Source organism: Schistocerca nitens, chromosome 5 (genome assembly GCF_023898315.1).
Source record: "Schistocerca nitens isolate TAMUIC-IGC-003100 chromosome 5, iqSchNite1.1, whole genome shotgun sequence".
Classification (NCBI taxonomy): domain Eukaryota; kingdom Metazoa; phylum Arthropoda; class Insecta; order Orthoptera; family Acrididae; genus Schistocerca; species Schistocerca nitens.
In genome coordinates this window covers 746,552,910-746,569,298 of record NC_064618.1, presented here as the reverse complement: position 1 = coordinate 746,569,298, position 16,389 = coordinate 746,552,910, and the positions used below count along the sequence as shown (strand labels likewise).

General features: G+C 39.6%; 2 protein-coding genes across 5 annotated transcripts in view; one reads left to right on the top strand and one right to left on the bottom strand.

The window, feature by feature from the left end:
- LOC126259412 (acylphosphatase-2-like) overlaps positions 1-7,671 on the bottom strand; it is a 62,966-nt gene extending 55,295 nt beyond the window's left edge. For both annotated transcript variants that reach the window (XM_049956190.1, XM_049956189.1), the window contains exons 1-2: positions 7,496-7,671; positions 4,121-4,137 (exon numbers count right to left, since the gene is read on the bottom strand). In XM_049956190.1, coding sequence (XP_049812147.1) covers positions 4,121-4,137; positions 7,496-7,670 — 192 coding nt within the window. In that variant the 5' untranslated portion in view covers position 7,671. The remainder of the gene's footprint in view (positions 1-4,120; positions 4,138-7,495) is intronic.
- Positions 7,672-7,959: 288 nt separating this feature from the next.
- Positions 7,960-16,389, top strand: part of LOC126259833 (cell growth regulator with RING finger domain protein 1-like) — a 443,331-nt gene continuing 434,901 nt past the window's right edge. For all 3 annotated transcript variants that reach the window (XM_049956879.1, XM_049956878.1, XM_049956880.1), the window contains exon 1: positions 7,960-8,244. In XM_049956879.1, the coding sequence (XP_049812836.1) occupies positions 8,135-8,244 (110 nt within the window). In that variant the 5' untranslated portion in view covers positions 7,960-8,134. The remainder of the gene's footprint in view (positions 8,245-16,389) is intronic.

Genomic DNA, 16,389 nt, shown 5'->3' with positions numbered 1-16,389 from the left:
GTATATGGATTTCAAAGAGGAAGCCCTAGATCCAGCCACATGGAAACCTACCCGTTTCTTCCAGTATGTTGATGACACCATCATATGTCCACACGAAAGAGACAAGCTGAATGATTTCCTCATACACCTCAATTCCATACACTACAAAATCAATTTTACCACGGAAGTCAAAATAGATTGACTGCTCCCCTTTCTGGATACCCCGGTAGCGAGAAAAACAGATGGCACTTTTGGCCACAGCATGTACCAAATGAAGACACACTGATCTATACTTAGCAGACAGCTGCCACCACCAGGCAAAGAGGAACAGCAGGCTCAAAACATTAGTATATAGACCTCGCACCCTCTCTAAAAATGTAACGTCCGAGGATGGTGCACTGGAAAAATGGCTACACGGAACTGTAAATTCAGAAAGCTCTACATTTTACATCCACTGTACAAACAGTGGACACTGAAGAGGAACTTCAGGAGGACTCTGCAGTTACATTTGTTCCATTTCATGGTGCATTCTCTGGAAAGATTGGACAAATTCTTTGAAAACACGAGGTGAAGACTGTCTTCTGCCCAACAGATAAAAGACAGACACTGTTTTTTGTAGTGTCAAGGATGATCTAAGTATACGTAAATCCGGGGTCTATCAGATCTCCTGTCACTGTGGTATGATTTACATGTGTCACACTGTGCATGCTGTCAAAGATCATTGCAGAGAACACCAACAGCATAATAGACTGCAACAGCCTAACAGGTTGACAATTGTGGAACATTACCTTTCGGAACTACATACTAGCATTCTGACACAGACATTTAACTTCTGGGACTGCGTTGTTAAAGAGGCTTCTGAGATTTGAGCACGGGAACTGCTAATCAGTTATGATACTATATCCTTAGTAAGGCCAGGGAATCCACACAGACGAATTAAGAAGAGGAAAAATATCCCACAACTGACTGGCTTCAAAGACAGGCAAAGCAAAGGAGACACACCACCGCCACACATCCCTGGGCACAAACCTCTGATGGAGCATTGACAGGGGGAGAAAGAGATGCTGGAAGCCTGCCTGTGCCTGGTTGGGGACTGCATACAGAACACCAGATTGGGTCAGAGGGGGAAGGGGAGGATGGAGTTGGGGAGTGGGGAAATAAGCCCTGCACCAACTCCTAGGCTATCAGTTCTCAACACAACCTGATGATGGCAACACTGTCACTTGCCAAAATGTTGTGCCCATCGGACACTGACATCCGGCCATCAGTTTCGTCAATATGGGATGCTATCACCCAAGTGCCCTCCTTATTTTACCATAACACAACCTCACCAAGGACTCCATTTCAAGAGTCTTCTCATATCTTAGAGTGCTAGTAAACATTTCTTGTCATATGAACAAAATAGATATATTGGAATTTGTCCACTCAGAATTGCTACACCAGAGCAAAACAATACTGAAGCTCTATTTGGAAAAAAAATTGATAAGCCTTATCTCAAAAGTTAACAAGATTGGGAAAACATGTATGTCATTATTTTTTGAGCCACTTGCAGCTAACAGCCTAGGTGAAAGCAGATAACCAGCAGCTATAATATGGCAAAAGATTTTTGTGGTGAAAGAGTTAATTCAGCAGTCATACAAAGCAAAACATGACAGCAGCACGAAAATAGTCTTTTGAATTGCAACAACAGGACACTGTATACTGAAGAAAACTTCAGAAGATTTACAACTGAGAAAGTTGGCACATCATAGACATAACACCACTTCATTAGTGGCTGGGCAATCTGCTTTAGTGGAAATGCTCATTCAGATTAACACTTATGAACAGCAGTTACAAAATGCACTGGCACTCACAGCCTCATTCGGTAAAAGTAAAGAAGTATTTGAAAGAAATGTGAAGGGTTGACACAGAAGTAATTTAGAAGCTACAGAAGTGAGCAACAAGAAAATCAACATTGCAAAGTAATCAGTACTATTATTAATTCATCTTCTCACAATAAAACAGCCGCTTTTTATATTTAATCTTCAACACAAAATATTCGATTTTTATGACAATTTGGAGTTTGCAGTGATTCCCACCAGAACAGATTAGAACTTGTTCTGAAAATAATCCACCTTTTCCCACCAAACAGCGACTGTCCTATTTATGTACTTTACGTCCTTTTCAGTACAATTTTATATGTATCCCACGCACTAACAGTAATGTTGTAAAGTCCAATCTCTTCTGTAATCAAACAGCTATTTCCAAACATTCTGTCAATAAAAGAATGCCTGCCATTTGCTCTACAATCTTTTTCCCTCAGAGTTTTGCCCCCTGTGGCTCCCATCAGTATCTCAAATTTTTCACTGACTTCTCAACACACGTCCTATAAACCTGCCTGTTGTTCTGGTCAGTGTTTCCCCACACACTCCTTTCCTTACAGATTCTGCAAGGAACTTCCTCATTTCATATTCATCTGCTTAATCTGTAGCATCCTTCTGTAGCACTACATCTCAAATTTTATAACTGTCTCCTTTCCTTACACAGCCCGTGAAATGGAAATGATCATATGGTATTATGGGCCGAGTGACATTGGGGGTTGTACAGCAGCCTGGAACAGTCTTTCTATTGGACATCACTTCAACAACTTGCATGTCCAATGAAGACGAGATGAATGATTAGGGCAATGCAAACTACCAGTCCCAAGCGAAGCAAATATCCGATCTGGCCAGGGATCAAACCGTGATCCTGCAATCTAGAGAGCGATGCCAGACACTAGCAGCTGAAATGACAGCATAAATTTAACTACTTCCTGTCACATAACTTCTCTCAGGGCTCAAGTAGTTCATTATTAGTTATCTTGATACACAATACACTTTTAATAAATCCTCCAGTAAACTTACACAAAAAACAGAGGAGTGGGAGGAGACATGAAAGATCTTCACTTTAAGTTTGCTCTGTCCTGTTGATGCTCATCAGCGGTCTGGCTACTTTAAGTGACCCATCACAATTTCCTCTCCTGTGCCCATCTATTCATTTCAGAGGAAGCAAATACACCCAATACCGCCAAGTGCCCTACAATGCACTCATGAAGGAATAATACACAATACAGTGACTTCCGTTGGCATGAGACTTTGACGATACAGCTGAATAGGATTAAGATCACTCCAAGGTAATGGTCTGCTTGTTAATATAAGTGAAGTAATGGAAATGAGTTAAATCACTCATCTGTAAGATGTCTACCACATCCTAATCTTCAAAAATAAAGTACAGAAGGAATGCTTCCCATAAACATCTTCAGCTTTCACAATTTCTTCATCCCCCCCCCCCCCCACTCATGGTCTTACAGTCACGTTTTGAGCGTAGACAGTTTTTGGTAAGCCACGGTTTTTTTCTTGTCACTAATGAAATCTCCTTGAAGATATCAAAACATTATCATCATATGGGCATGAAACATGATTTACATCATTCCCATCACCTCCCGATGATACAACAAAATTCCTGAATTTTTTAATAACCATTTCTTCTGTTCAACATGTATTATGTCTGCTGCTAAATCTAATACTTTATAGAGTCAGTCATTAATGAACAATGACCAGTTTGTGCCTAATGATAAATGTGTGCCAGGTTGGGACTAAGATTTTTCGGCTTTTGAGAGCATCACAACATATATCACTGAAACTGATTCAACTGATAAGAAACACAAACAGTAATGGATCCATCACACTTCCAAGAGCATGCTTCAAATTGCATTTGTGCCCATGAAAGGCTTTCGGTCCACAAAAATGTGCTGTGTCTCAAAAAGCTAGTTAGATGTTCCACATGAATATATTTTCCTATTTTTATGAAGGCTGCTGTGGCACTGAATCTAAAGTTTTTCAAATATCTAGAAAGGCTGAATCTATCTGGTGACTTCTATCCACATAATTTAGGATATATATCATGTGAATAATGCAAGGTAGGTATTAAGGAAGTACTGTGTTTTCAAAATTCGCACTAGTTACCACAGGGAAGATTACATGTTTGAGAAAGATAATAATGCAGCAACACAAAAATCACTGCAAAATAAAATGAACACTATTGTTTCCACTTCAAAATGGTTCTTTGGGAACATAAATATGTGGATTACCACTGTTGATTCAGTTGGCAATAAGGTACTCACTTTCCGGAAGAACACGCCTGAAACAAAAAATGAAACAATTATGTAAAAAATTATACATTGTCAAATAGAAAGTATGGCACTATAACGCTAAGTATCACAACATGATCTATTTGATTGTATTTATTTACAATATCCATCCTATCAAACAGAGTACTTTAAAATAAACTTATTATAAAATGCTGCTCACATTTACCATTAACATGTGCTTTTGGAAGTAACTGTTTACACAAATACTGTAGCATAATCTGTTCCAGGGAGCAATAACATATTTCTGTTTGATAATTTTCTGTTTAGAAATATCATCACATTTAAAATTTCTTTGCATATTAAAATTGATAATGGTTATAACCAATTCAACCAAAAAATTCGAAAACATTAAATAACACCAAAAAGGCAAAAAATAATGTACAGAAAATAAGTTGGGGAAAGAAAAGTATAAAAAAAATATACAGCTAATAAGAATTCCTGTTAGACTGTAACTACAATAATTCTGTAATCATTAGCCCATAATATATAAGTAAGGACAATATGAGATCGTTTTAACAAGAAGAATGTTTGTTTTTATTAGGAACCAGACAAGTAGCTAGAATGTGTGCAATTCACACCGTAAGATAAAATTTTCAGGACAACTGAATTCAGCAATAATGGATGCTGACTTCATCCTGTCACAATGTTGATATGTCATGTGACATCATATGTGCTCAAAAAGACAGAACAGCACACAGAAAATATTTCTAAAAATGGCCCTGAGCACTATGGGACTTAACAGCCGAGGTCATCAGTCCCCTAGAACTTAGAACTACTTAAACCTAACTAACCTAAGGACATCACACACATCCATGCCCGAGGAGGATTCAAACCTGCGACCGTAGTGGTCGCACGGTTCCAGACTGAAGCGCCTAGAACCACTCGGCCACAGCGGCCGGCTCTGTGGACAATAGGAGAAGATGCTTTATTCTTGAGATTAAGAGAAAACAAATTCCAGTGGAAGTTATGTATTCCACAAACAGTGGAAAATGATTTAATATGGTTTATCTGTAAAGGATATGGACATTTAGGAATACATAAGTGTATCCAACATATGAATTAATTTTATTATTTTAAAAATCTACTGACTATTAGTTTTTGGAATGTAGGTTGTGGTGACACACTAATCTGTAACGTAGCCCCTAGGAATAAATTAGGTTGGAAGGTGACTAAAATAAGTGATTCAGTTAAGATTTAGTGATGCCAACAAAGGTGAATATGAAATCTTATCCCGAGGTCGAAGTTGGGTTGAGAGCTGGCAAAGCACTATTTAATGCTTCAGACTATAAGTGTCCTATACTCATGAAAAAACAAACGCATTATTGAATGGGCCACCACATTACCATTCTTAAAAACTGAGCTTAATAGTGGAAACAATATAATTAAACTTAAGGAAATAGCTTGTCAGCAAGTAAAAATATTGCTTACTTTCTGATGAGTATGAACAAAGACACCTGAATGCACATGCCAACTTAATACTGTACTTCATCAAATCAATACAAAATGAAATATTCAAATTATCAAAACACATTGACTTCATTTAGAGAAAACCTGTCTGTCTGTGCAATCTTCTTAGAGATTCCGGCGTCACACGTCATTTTGAAGCTAAGGGATTTAGTGAGCTTGGATTGCCTTAGGACAACATACTTTGGACTATTCCAGTCACACATATCATACAGTCTGATTGTATGGGGATGGCGACCTCACATCCAAGACTACTTTAAAGATACGAAAAAAGTCCTATGCATAATGTGTGAAATAGGACACAGAGGACTGTCGTCCTCTTTTCTTTCCAGACTCAGAATACTAACAATTATAAATTTATACTCTGTGTCAGTGTTAAAAATAATATTTCAGAATTTGCTGCTAGGGAAGAAACTCACGAACACAACACCAGAGCTAAGGCTAATTTAGATATACCAAGGCACTGGTTAGCAAGAACTGGAAATTCTCGCAAAATGAACCTACTCAAATTTTCCAACAAATTACCAGGCTAAAATTTTTTAAAATTAAATGGTACAGCTAGCTATTAGATCACCCATTTTATGATATTAAAAATTTTCTGAGATGCCTGAGGAGGATATTAGCATTTAATAAATTTTCCCCTAATCTGCTGTATCATCATGTGGCATGTTTACGTTTTGTATAATTATGCTTCTAGCCCTATGTTATGTATGATTGTATCTTCTATAATATAGGCTATCCAATTATTACTGTGCAGATTAATACCATACTACATCATAGGATAACTTCATGGACATTAGCTCTAAGAAATCTTCCTGTACTGTATTTTATTACTGTGGTGCTTAATATGTGTACTGCAATTATTATATATACATGTGTGTTACTACAACTTAATACAACAATGACAAAGCCTACTGTAAAATGATCAATGGTAATAAAAATTCTCGATTCTTGTCCAATCACCATTAACTTACCAAAAGCTTCAATATTAATCTCTCAACGTTTAGCAATAACTTTGCAGACTAATCATGCATGTGGTTAATAAATACTGTCGCGACTGGTGGATACTGCGTATTTTGAGAATCTACAGAAATGAAACCGAAACATTCTTTGCAACATGATGACGGATTTTTAAATGAAGTTATCTTGCAAAATCTCAGAATGGTTTCCTGCAAAAAGACCTCTATTCAAAATTGGAAAAATGGTGCCGATACTGCATACATCTGTATGAAGCAGTTGGCATTTTATTAAAATACAGGTTGCGAAACTCGTTTCAGTAAAAATGGTAGCCTTATACAAAGTGGAATCAACCCGTGCACTATCCCCAAATTCTTTTAAATATTATATGGGTACATAATTATTGAACTGAAAATATCAAACGCTTAATTTCTCTGTGTGTGATAGATAATTTCAGCACAGATGATGCTGAAAAACTATTATAAGTTGAGTAGCTATACTTTTATTTAAGATTCTGTGCAAATCTAGTCTTAGTTGCAAAGAATTCAATGTGGTACTGTATGGGATAAGTATAAAATCGGTTGCGCCCTTTCCATTAGGCTTTGAAAATAATGGGAAGAAAAGAAACTACAATTAAAAATAACCTATACTATCCACACTTTGGGTACCTTTGCTCTGTCATATTATGATGTAGATGATTAAGCCAGAACTGCCTACTCCCCCTACACAAGGCAAGAATTTTCTAAAACGCAATAGCATAAGGTGATTCAGTGGATGTATCAGTTAACGAATATTATGGTAGAAAACCCGTCTCAGAACGCATACCACTCAACCAACTATCTACATTTAGTTAAAGTATCAAAATCAGTAGTGTAAAGTTTTCCACCAATAGTCTATGAGTATTTATCTAGCGATTATTTCACACACCTTGAACTCTCCCAAAAACTTCGAAATCCACGGAAACCATATCCTTTAGTTGTGCACTCATTTTTGTATGTGATATTTGATTTCCACACACTACCTTACGTACCAACACCAACGTATACCTCCCGAAACTCACTAACAAACATCCGGCGAAAACTGTTGCTACGAGCCGTCTCATTTGTTTTCCAAAGATATTATTTTTTAAAAAAAAACTAATATTGCCAAAGATACAACTAGAACGATGAACTTTAATTTCGGCATTACGTTTTGTTTTCTTAATCTAATCCATGATTTCACTGCAATGTACTTACTCCCTGTTACTTGAAAAATACGTGAAAGTCGATGTTATTCATCACATTTTGTAAATAAAGGTTTAAAAATTTATTTTTGTCAGTAGTCCCTACCCTTCACACAACTGAGGTTAGGCCACTAGATAACAGATAGCGCTGTAGAGCGCTCCACGCTGTCGTGACAGGTATGGCAAGATCGGAACAAAATATACATCTAGCAGAACGCTTTCACATTCGGTAGTCGGTGACGCGATGGCAACAAAAATCGTAGTTGTGCGTAACACTCGGTGCTGATCACTTCTTCCAAATCACAGTTTTGAGTTTAGTCACATTGATATCTGAAATTAAAGTTATGTTAGTTACAATGAGTGCGTTCCTTGTGTCAATGGTTGAACTGTCAAACATATTTTCAGTTTTAGCACTTTTGATATGTTTTTGTGCTACGATTTTATTTATAATGAGGTGAGTAAGACATTTTATACCTATCTTACTGAATTTTGCTATTTGTCCTTAGCTCAAGTTTATAAGATTTTCTAAAGTTAACTTTCATAATTTTTTAAGTTTACCGAGCGCATTCTTCTAATATATCAAACTATTTTGTTTTCTTATTATTCATATAAATGTTATTTCTCATGTGTGGGGTGCCTAGCCTGCTCTTGTTACGGAGTGACATCCTTAGTTGATGTAAACAAATAGTAGCTGAGCGCTAATAGTGAGACTGCCGGTGCCTGTAACAGTTTATGGATGCGATAACTTTTTATGAAATCTAATCCCTTTAAAGTTACATTTAGTTAATGTCTGGAACTTTAACATCAAATAATTAGTTCGCTATGCGATGTCAAAAACGGCGCCCCCATGGGATACCGGATTATGATTGCATCTTTTCAAACTGATGAGAAAGTAGTACGTTTTCGAATGTCTGTAAGGTACTGTTCCCACAAAGGGACATTGCAATACTATAAATAGTTGCTTAATAACTTGTTTCTCCTGTAAAGCTAATGTTCACATAGATATAGTAAAACGTCAGCATGTGTGTGTAATACTGCGTGTACTTTGAAATAGCGTCTAAAAAGGCAGACTGAGCAAATATTTTCGCAGTAAGTACTGTATACATTTTAGATAAGTTTTTGTTTCTAACTGAATCACTACAGGAGTCATTCTCCGTTCTGCTAGCGTGCTAAACCCCTAGTCTCACAATAACGCACTGTAATCTGGGATCCTCAAATGAGACTTACTTTTGTAAGCTCAATAAGTTGTTTAAATGTACGACCCCTATTCATGTTTACATGTAAGCTGGTTTCGTGTTTGTATTTACTCACGCGCCTTAGGGTAATAGTTTATGGCCGAAGCTAGTAGCAAAATAAAGAGCTTCATCTTTGCAAATGTTGATGTTCTTTACCTACAAGCACACTCCGCAAACAACTGTGAAGTTCATGGTAGCTATTGGGGCTTTTTCCCGTTCCATGCACATATGAAACACGAAGAATGAGTGAGTAAACCCCTCTGCGCGTGACGTAATTAGTCTTGTTCTCACGATCCCTATGGGAGCGATATGGAGCGAGTTGTTGTAAATTCCTAGTAATCATTTAAAGCCGGTTCCTGGAACTTTGAAAGTAGGCTTCCTTGAGATAGACGTAAACGAAGATAGTCTGCCAGATCTGTGGGACACACTCCCGCAGGTCAAACAAACCTGTGACCATTCGTGTTTTCCTCCATATAATTTCATTACCTTCCGCGAGTCCTATCTAGTACTGTTTCCACACACTTTAGTAATATTCTAGGATTGGTAGCACGAGTGATGTTAGCAATTTCTATTGTAGACTGTTTTCCCCTATCATTCCACCAATGTACCGAAGTCGGCCACCTGCTTTACTTTACGTACGACTGACCTGAGTTGCATTTCATGTCTCTACAAAGTTTTGCATCCACCTATTCGTATGAGTTCACCGATTCCAACTGTGACCCACTGATATTGTAATCATAGGGTACTGCGCTTTTTAGATACCTGCATCATCTGTAAAAGTCTAAGGTCGCTATTAATATCGTCAAGTCCATTAATGCAACATAATAGCAAGAGACCCAACACACTTCCCTTGGGTCCTTGGCTTTACGTCTGCATATGTTAATGTCTCTCCATCCAAGATAACGTGCTACGTCCACCCTACCAAGAAAAACCTCAATCTACCAACAAATTTCGCTTGATAGTCCATACGGTCGTACTTCTGATAATAAGCGGGGTGTGATACTGAGTAACAGATTTTTTTGGAAATGGAGAAATACCGTATCAACCTAACAGCCTTGATCCGTGGCTTTCAGTATGTCTTGTGAGAAGATAGCAAGTCGGTTTTCACTTGATCGCGGTTTTCGGAATCCGCATTGGTTGGCATGGAAGTCATTCTGTTAGACATCCCACTATTTTTGACTTCAGTATGTTCTAAGTTCTACAACAGTTTCTTAGAACATACTCAAAGGTCAGACATAAGGGGATATCTTAAACAGAATGACCTCCTCCATGCCAACCAGCACTGATTCGAAAACCTCAGTAATGTGAAACCTGACGTCGCTCTTTTCTCACATAACATACTGAAACGCATGGATCAAAGCTGTCAGGATAATGGACGGTAGTTCTGTGGATGACATCTGCTATCCTCCTTGTAGAAGGGTGTGACCTGTGCCTTCTTCCAGCTACTCGGAACTTTCTTGTTTGAGGGATCTAAGATTATAGTTAACAGAGAGGCCAACTTAGTTACAAATTGGTTTTAGATTTGATAGGGACCCCATCGGGCCATAGGACTTTGTTCAGTTTTAACGATTCCAGCTGTTTCTCAGCCTGTGTCACTAATATTCAGTTCACTCACATTTTCAGTGGTACGAGAATTAAATCGCGACAGTACTAGTCTCGTATTTGTTCATAAAGGAGCATTTCAAAACAGGCTTTTGTTTTGCTATCCACAACTTCGGTTAATTTTCTTTATGGAAGAAAGTTTTCAGGGTATAGGGTGATGTTTTGTCGCTTTCTGTCCTTCTGTTAAGCCCACGTTTACATTTCCTCCATATAAGCCAATTAAATTATGACAAAATGGAGTTTTAACTATAGTATTGGTGGTGGTGGTGGTGGTGGTGGTGGTGGTGGTAACGTTATCGATTGCCCTTCAGATACTGTTAGTAGCAATAGATGGTGCATGACGGGGAGAGATTGCTTTCCTGTATGCATCTTATCTTTATCATGATGCAAGGCGAAGAGATCTGCCGTGACGCGAACTAGACAAGGCTGTGAGTTTCACGCCCGAGGAGGCTTCATATTGGAGCGTTAATACTGTCGCGAAATTATGGCTAAGGGAAACATTCAGTATTTAAACGTGTATCAAAGAATTTTACAGATCGAATCGCCGAAGGTACTAGCATCATTGGAAAAGCTCTTCCTGCACTTCGACGCACACTATTGAAACTTCCAACAGTGGACTGGACTTTCTGGAATGGATCCTTTTTTTGTTTAAAAGATGTATCATCATCTTGGTCAAAGGAACCGAACATTATTAACATTAAAACAAGTTGGCAAGTTAAGGCGTACAGAGCGTACCCAGCGTCTGAGCCAGAGGCAGTTCATACTCATTAGGTAGAATGCAGAGGCATAAAGCAAACAAAGTAAAACTCTTTCAGTATTGTTGAAAAACTGTATATATTGATCACTATATATACTAAGGCTACCATTTTAAATTTTATCTATTAACTAACACGTAGTTAACTAATAAACTATAGTTTGAGATTTGTACGCATTTTGCTGCTAGGCAGGTAACGTTGAGATGCATGCGAATACCTCCTTGGACACTTTTTTCCTGGTAACGCGAGAAAATATGTCGCGAATTCAAGGTAACGATTGTTTCAGAACGCAGCCATTTGGCGTTTTCAGTTGCAAGAATAGTTACAAACGGTGAAGTACTTCGGAGATTTCGTGACTGGCTCCACGTACCGTTGACCCTTATAGTATCAACTGTATGTTCTCGCGTTCTTCAGACTAATACTATATCGATGTGTTTGCCTGTTTCACCGGACAGGAATAGAGTTCGGTATACGAATTTTTTTTAAGGCTGTCTACAGGAGGCAACTCACATTGGTCTTTCATGCATGCATGCCCGAAGGAACATTGCATCGTAATTCGGAAAAACACAGGCACTGCAATTTCGTACATTAATTCTGGGTCAAATTTTTTAACTCGTACTATATATGTTGTATCCAAAACGACGTATTCAGGGTACACCTAGATTCAGCAATATTTTATACCAAGAACTGATAAACTGAGAGTACTAACTGATAGCACACTGGATAATGAAGCCAACAGACGCAGTGTTGATATTAACCGCACGCATGTCGTCCCCCTCCAAGTCTTGCGATGGAGATACGGGAACGCCATTCGTATGCACCGGTCCTCGAACACAGGACTTCGCCTCACTAACGCAAGGATTCTGTGGAAGTTGCTATATTTCAAACTACCAGTTACAGGGCACCATCTATATTAACTGCGTTGCCAAGTAGATAGGCCTGACATCTTAATGTCACTTCAACAATTTGTCATCATTCTGCATTGATTTTCTTGTAGTCTTTGTATCACATAGGTATGTCTCGACTGATATTACTCGTTTTTTGTTCAGTCATAAGCGCAGCGCAAATGGAAAAAAAGGTGCCGTTCGAAGTAATGTGCAATAGCGAAGTCAAGGTCTGAGCATGGAGGGAGGAGGGGAGATTGAAGGACGTTTGCCCTCTTCATAGTCCCCCTCGAATCTACGCGTGAACAAGGACTGCCCACTTGCTCTCTGTACGTCCTACAATCCCTCGTGTCTCTTACGGTCCTTCCGCGGAAAGGTTTCGGAGGAACATTGTATGGGTTGCCATTACAGTGCAGCTTCAGTGTTACTAACCCCGTGCGGTATCTTTGGTGTGTATTAAGGGCCGGTTTTAGGCCAAAGCGATACATGCCGCCGCCTGGGGGGGAAGGGGGTGCCAAGCTGAGAGGAGCGCTAGAACTGTAAGATTTCTATGCAGAACGTTTCTCAAATTAGTAGCGGTCGCTTGGGGCAACAAGCCGAGTGGCGCCCAAGAGTAAGATTTGTATACAGTGCGTATCACAACTAAAGGGTGTCCCATAAAGAATGCATTTTTTAAATTGAGCGCCTCTTTCAGTTTGTCAGGTTGCCGGGCCTGAAATTTAAGCGACTATCATCTGTTGATAGTGAGATTACCGATTTTCATTGTCAGCTGCCATTGGGCTTATTGTTATCAGCGATATACGATGGATCAACGCATCCAGATTTTGAAAGTGAGTTTAAAGTACGGTGAATGCTGTATAGAGACCGTTCAAGGACTTTGTGTCATTTTTGTTAGACGAAAAGCGCCTAATGTGTCAATAGTGCAGAATCTGGAGATACAGGATCGACAGTGAACATAAAATCGCCTGGCCTTCCTCGTTCTTGTCGATCGGAAGAGAATGTCGCTGTCGTCAGTGGCCGAGCCGTTAGAAGGGCCATGTCACGGATTGCGTGGCGCCTCCCACCGGAGGTTAGACTTCAGCAGTTTGGTCCCTTAGTTATTCACACATTTAAACATTTTTTTGTAGTCGGTGAGAGCGTTGCCAAGAGTCTAATGAACTCGATCCGCCATTCCGAGAAGCAGTTTCTATTGAATTATAATAAAATATCAGCATCTGTATCCTTATACGATCCAACTAAAGCAAGAGCTGAAGCCGATGGACCATTTGAAGCGTTTAACATTTGCCGATTGGGTGTTCACAAAACAAGAATTAGACAGTGATGTTGGTAAGAAAATGATCTTCAGTGACGAGGCACACTTCCAGCTTAATGGTTATGTGAATAAACAAAACAGTCAGATTTTGCGCACAGAAAATCTTCACATGGTCTGTAAGAAGTATCTTCATTCAGAACGAGACCCTGTGTGGTGCAGGGTATTGGCTGGTGGACTAAGACGAGACGGAAAAGCAGTGACAATGACCGGTGATAGTTATCACCACATAGTAACACAGCTTCTCTGGCCGCAATTGTGAGAATTAAAAGTGGAACGCATGTTCTTCCAACAGAATGGGGCAACCTGTCACACTGCCACTGAAACAACAAGGCTGCTGAAAGAAAGATTCCCTGTTCGTCTCATCTCTCGCAAGGCGATCAGAACTGACCACCGAGGTGATGTGATTTGACACTGTGTGACCTTTTTGTGGACGTATGTCAAATCTGGTTTATATGAACAATCCACGAACCATCCATCGACTCAAGGCATAAACTAGACGTGTCAGTGTAAAATTTGAGTGGAACGTTACTCTATAATCGTCGAAAATTTTGTACAGAGTGGATGTGTGCGGACGAAACCGTGAAGAACATTTGCCTCGTATTATGTTTCATGTATAATCGCAGTCTGTTTCATATTAAAATAATACTAGCAATTTTCAAATAAATCGTGTTTTATTATTAAATTAAAAACTGCGTTTTGTATGGGGCACCCTATGGTAGCGAAAACTGGTATGGGTGAAAGTGTAAGAGGGCCTGTGTGTATTGGCATCGATAGTTTCGTGCGTTGCTTGCTCGTTTTCCACAAAAAGTTAATATTTTCTTTCTGTTTCAATTTTATTGTAACAGCTTATTACAAATAAACTGTCACAAGATGGGAAAGAATTTACATCTAGGTATTTAGTGTAAAGTACGTTACGTCCTACGAAACCGTGGGCTCCTAATTGCATAATTTTGTCTGTAATACCGGGAGTTCGTTTCTAGCACCGTATGCGAAGACATACGGCTCATGGTGTTCCAAAAAGACTATCATTCAATGTGAATGAAATTATAAAATTCCAGCAAATTTTAAATTACTCTTAGGACTAAAAAAGGTTTTATTTTCAAAACAACGGTCCGAAGTTTCTAGGGTATACCTTACATGGATGGACATACAACCTCGGGGTACTTTTTCGTTTTATGTTTCTGGAGAACAAAACTTTTCCCTACAAAAATTAACAAAGATTCCGCAAACACAAATCTTGCGAAAGTCGGCTAGCTCTGTTCCTCAGAGATAATTAACGCAGCTCAGGTTGGTGCCGAGCTCCTTGGCTTCAGGAAGCTACTTGGCACCGTCCCGCGCTTCCGTATAGGGAAAAAAAATAAGAGCTTACCTAGTACCGGACCGGATTTGCGACTGGATTCAAAACTTCCTTGCAGGTGGAACTGACAGGTCGTTCTTAACGGAACAAAATCGACGGATGTAAAGATAATTACCACAGAGCCCGAAGGAAGTGTGATAGGACCTTTATTTTTTACAGTGTATATAAATGATCTAGAAGAATGCGTCGGATACTCTTTAAGACTATTTGCAGATGATGTGGTTCTCTGAGCGAAAGCAACAAGCCAGAAGACGGTATCGATTTGCAGGACGACCTGCAGAGGATTGATGAATGTTGTGGGCTCTGGAAGATGACCATGAAAGTAAATGAATTCGCACACATAGGGAAAGAAATCCACTACTATACAACTACACTACTGATGAGAAACTGCTGGAAACAGTGCCTACCGTAAATCATCTAGAAGTAACTGTCCAGAGCGACCTTAAGTGGAATGACCACATAAAACAGGAAAAGCAGATGCCAGACTGAGATTCAGTGGAAAAATCTTAAGGAAATATAACTCAACCGCAAAGAAAGCGGCTTGCAGTTCATCAATATGGTTTCCTCACGAGGTAGGATTGATAGAAGAGATCGAGAAGATCCCAAGAGGAGCGGCAAGTTTCGTCACGGGGTCGTTTAGTCGGCGCGTGAGCATAACAGATCTTGAACAAACTCATTCGGGAGACTTTATAAGAGAGGCTTTGTGCATCACGGATAGGTTTACAATTGAAGTTTCGTGAGAGCACTTTCCGGAAAGTCTGACAACGTATTGCTTCCTCCTACACACTCTTAAATCCCACGAAATGATCACAATCTAGAAATCACAGCTAATAAAAAGGCTTACCGACAATGAATCTTCCGACGCGCAATGCGCGAGTGAAACGGAGTAGGGGGGGGGGGGGCGGCGAATCAGTTGGTGGTACCAGAAGTACCCTCCGCCACACACCATTAGGTGGCCTACGAAGTTATGTTGCAGATGTAGAATCAAAGTTTTCATTTGTTTTTCCTGAATATTCAATGTGCCCTCAGCCAGAGGCACGACAAACACAGAGACAATAGAGAAACACGCCCCATACTTCTTGGAGCATGTCTGGAGTTACTGCGTTCATTGCTGTCGCGATACAGAGTCGCATTTCACCCATAGTTGTCGGAAAGGGAAGCACACAGTGGAGTTTCTTACAAACTCCCAGAAAAAAATCGCATACCGCGGGATGAGGCAACATTGGAGGTCAATGGTGCAGCGAGAGATACGTACGCCCCTTATATCTGATCGCTCATTGAGGTAGCTCATCGTTAAGAAATGCTCTGGCATGCAGGTGCCGGTGCGATGGTGCTCCGCCCTGTTGAAAAATGAAATTTTCACCATGTTCTCGGAACTATGGAAAACGCCAGATGAACGAGTGAGCGAGCTAGTTACACTGGGCAGTCAGCTATCGGCTATCACATGGACAACT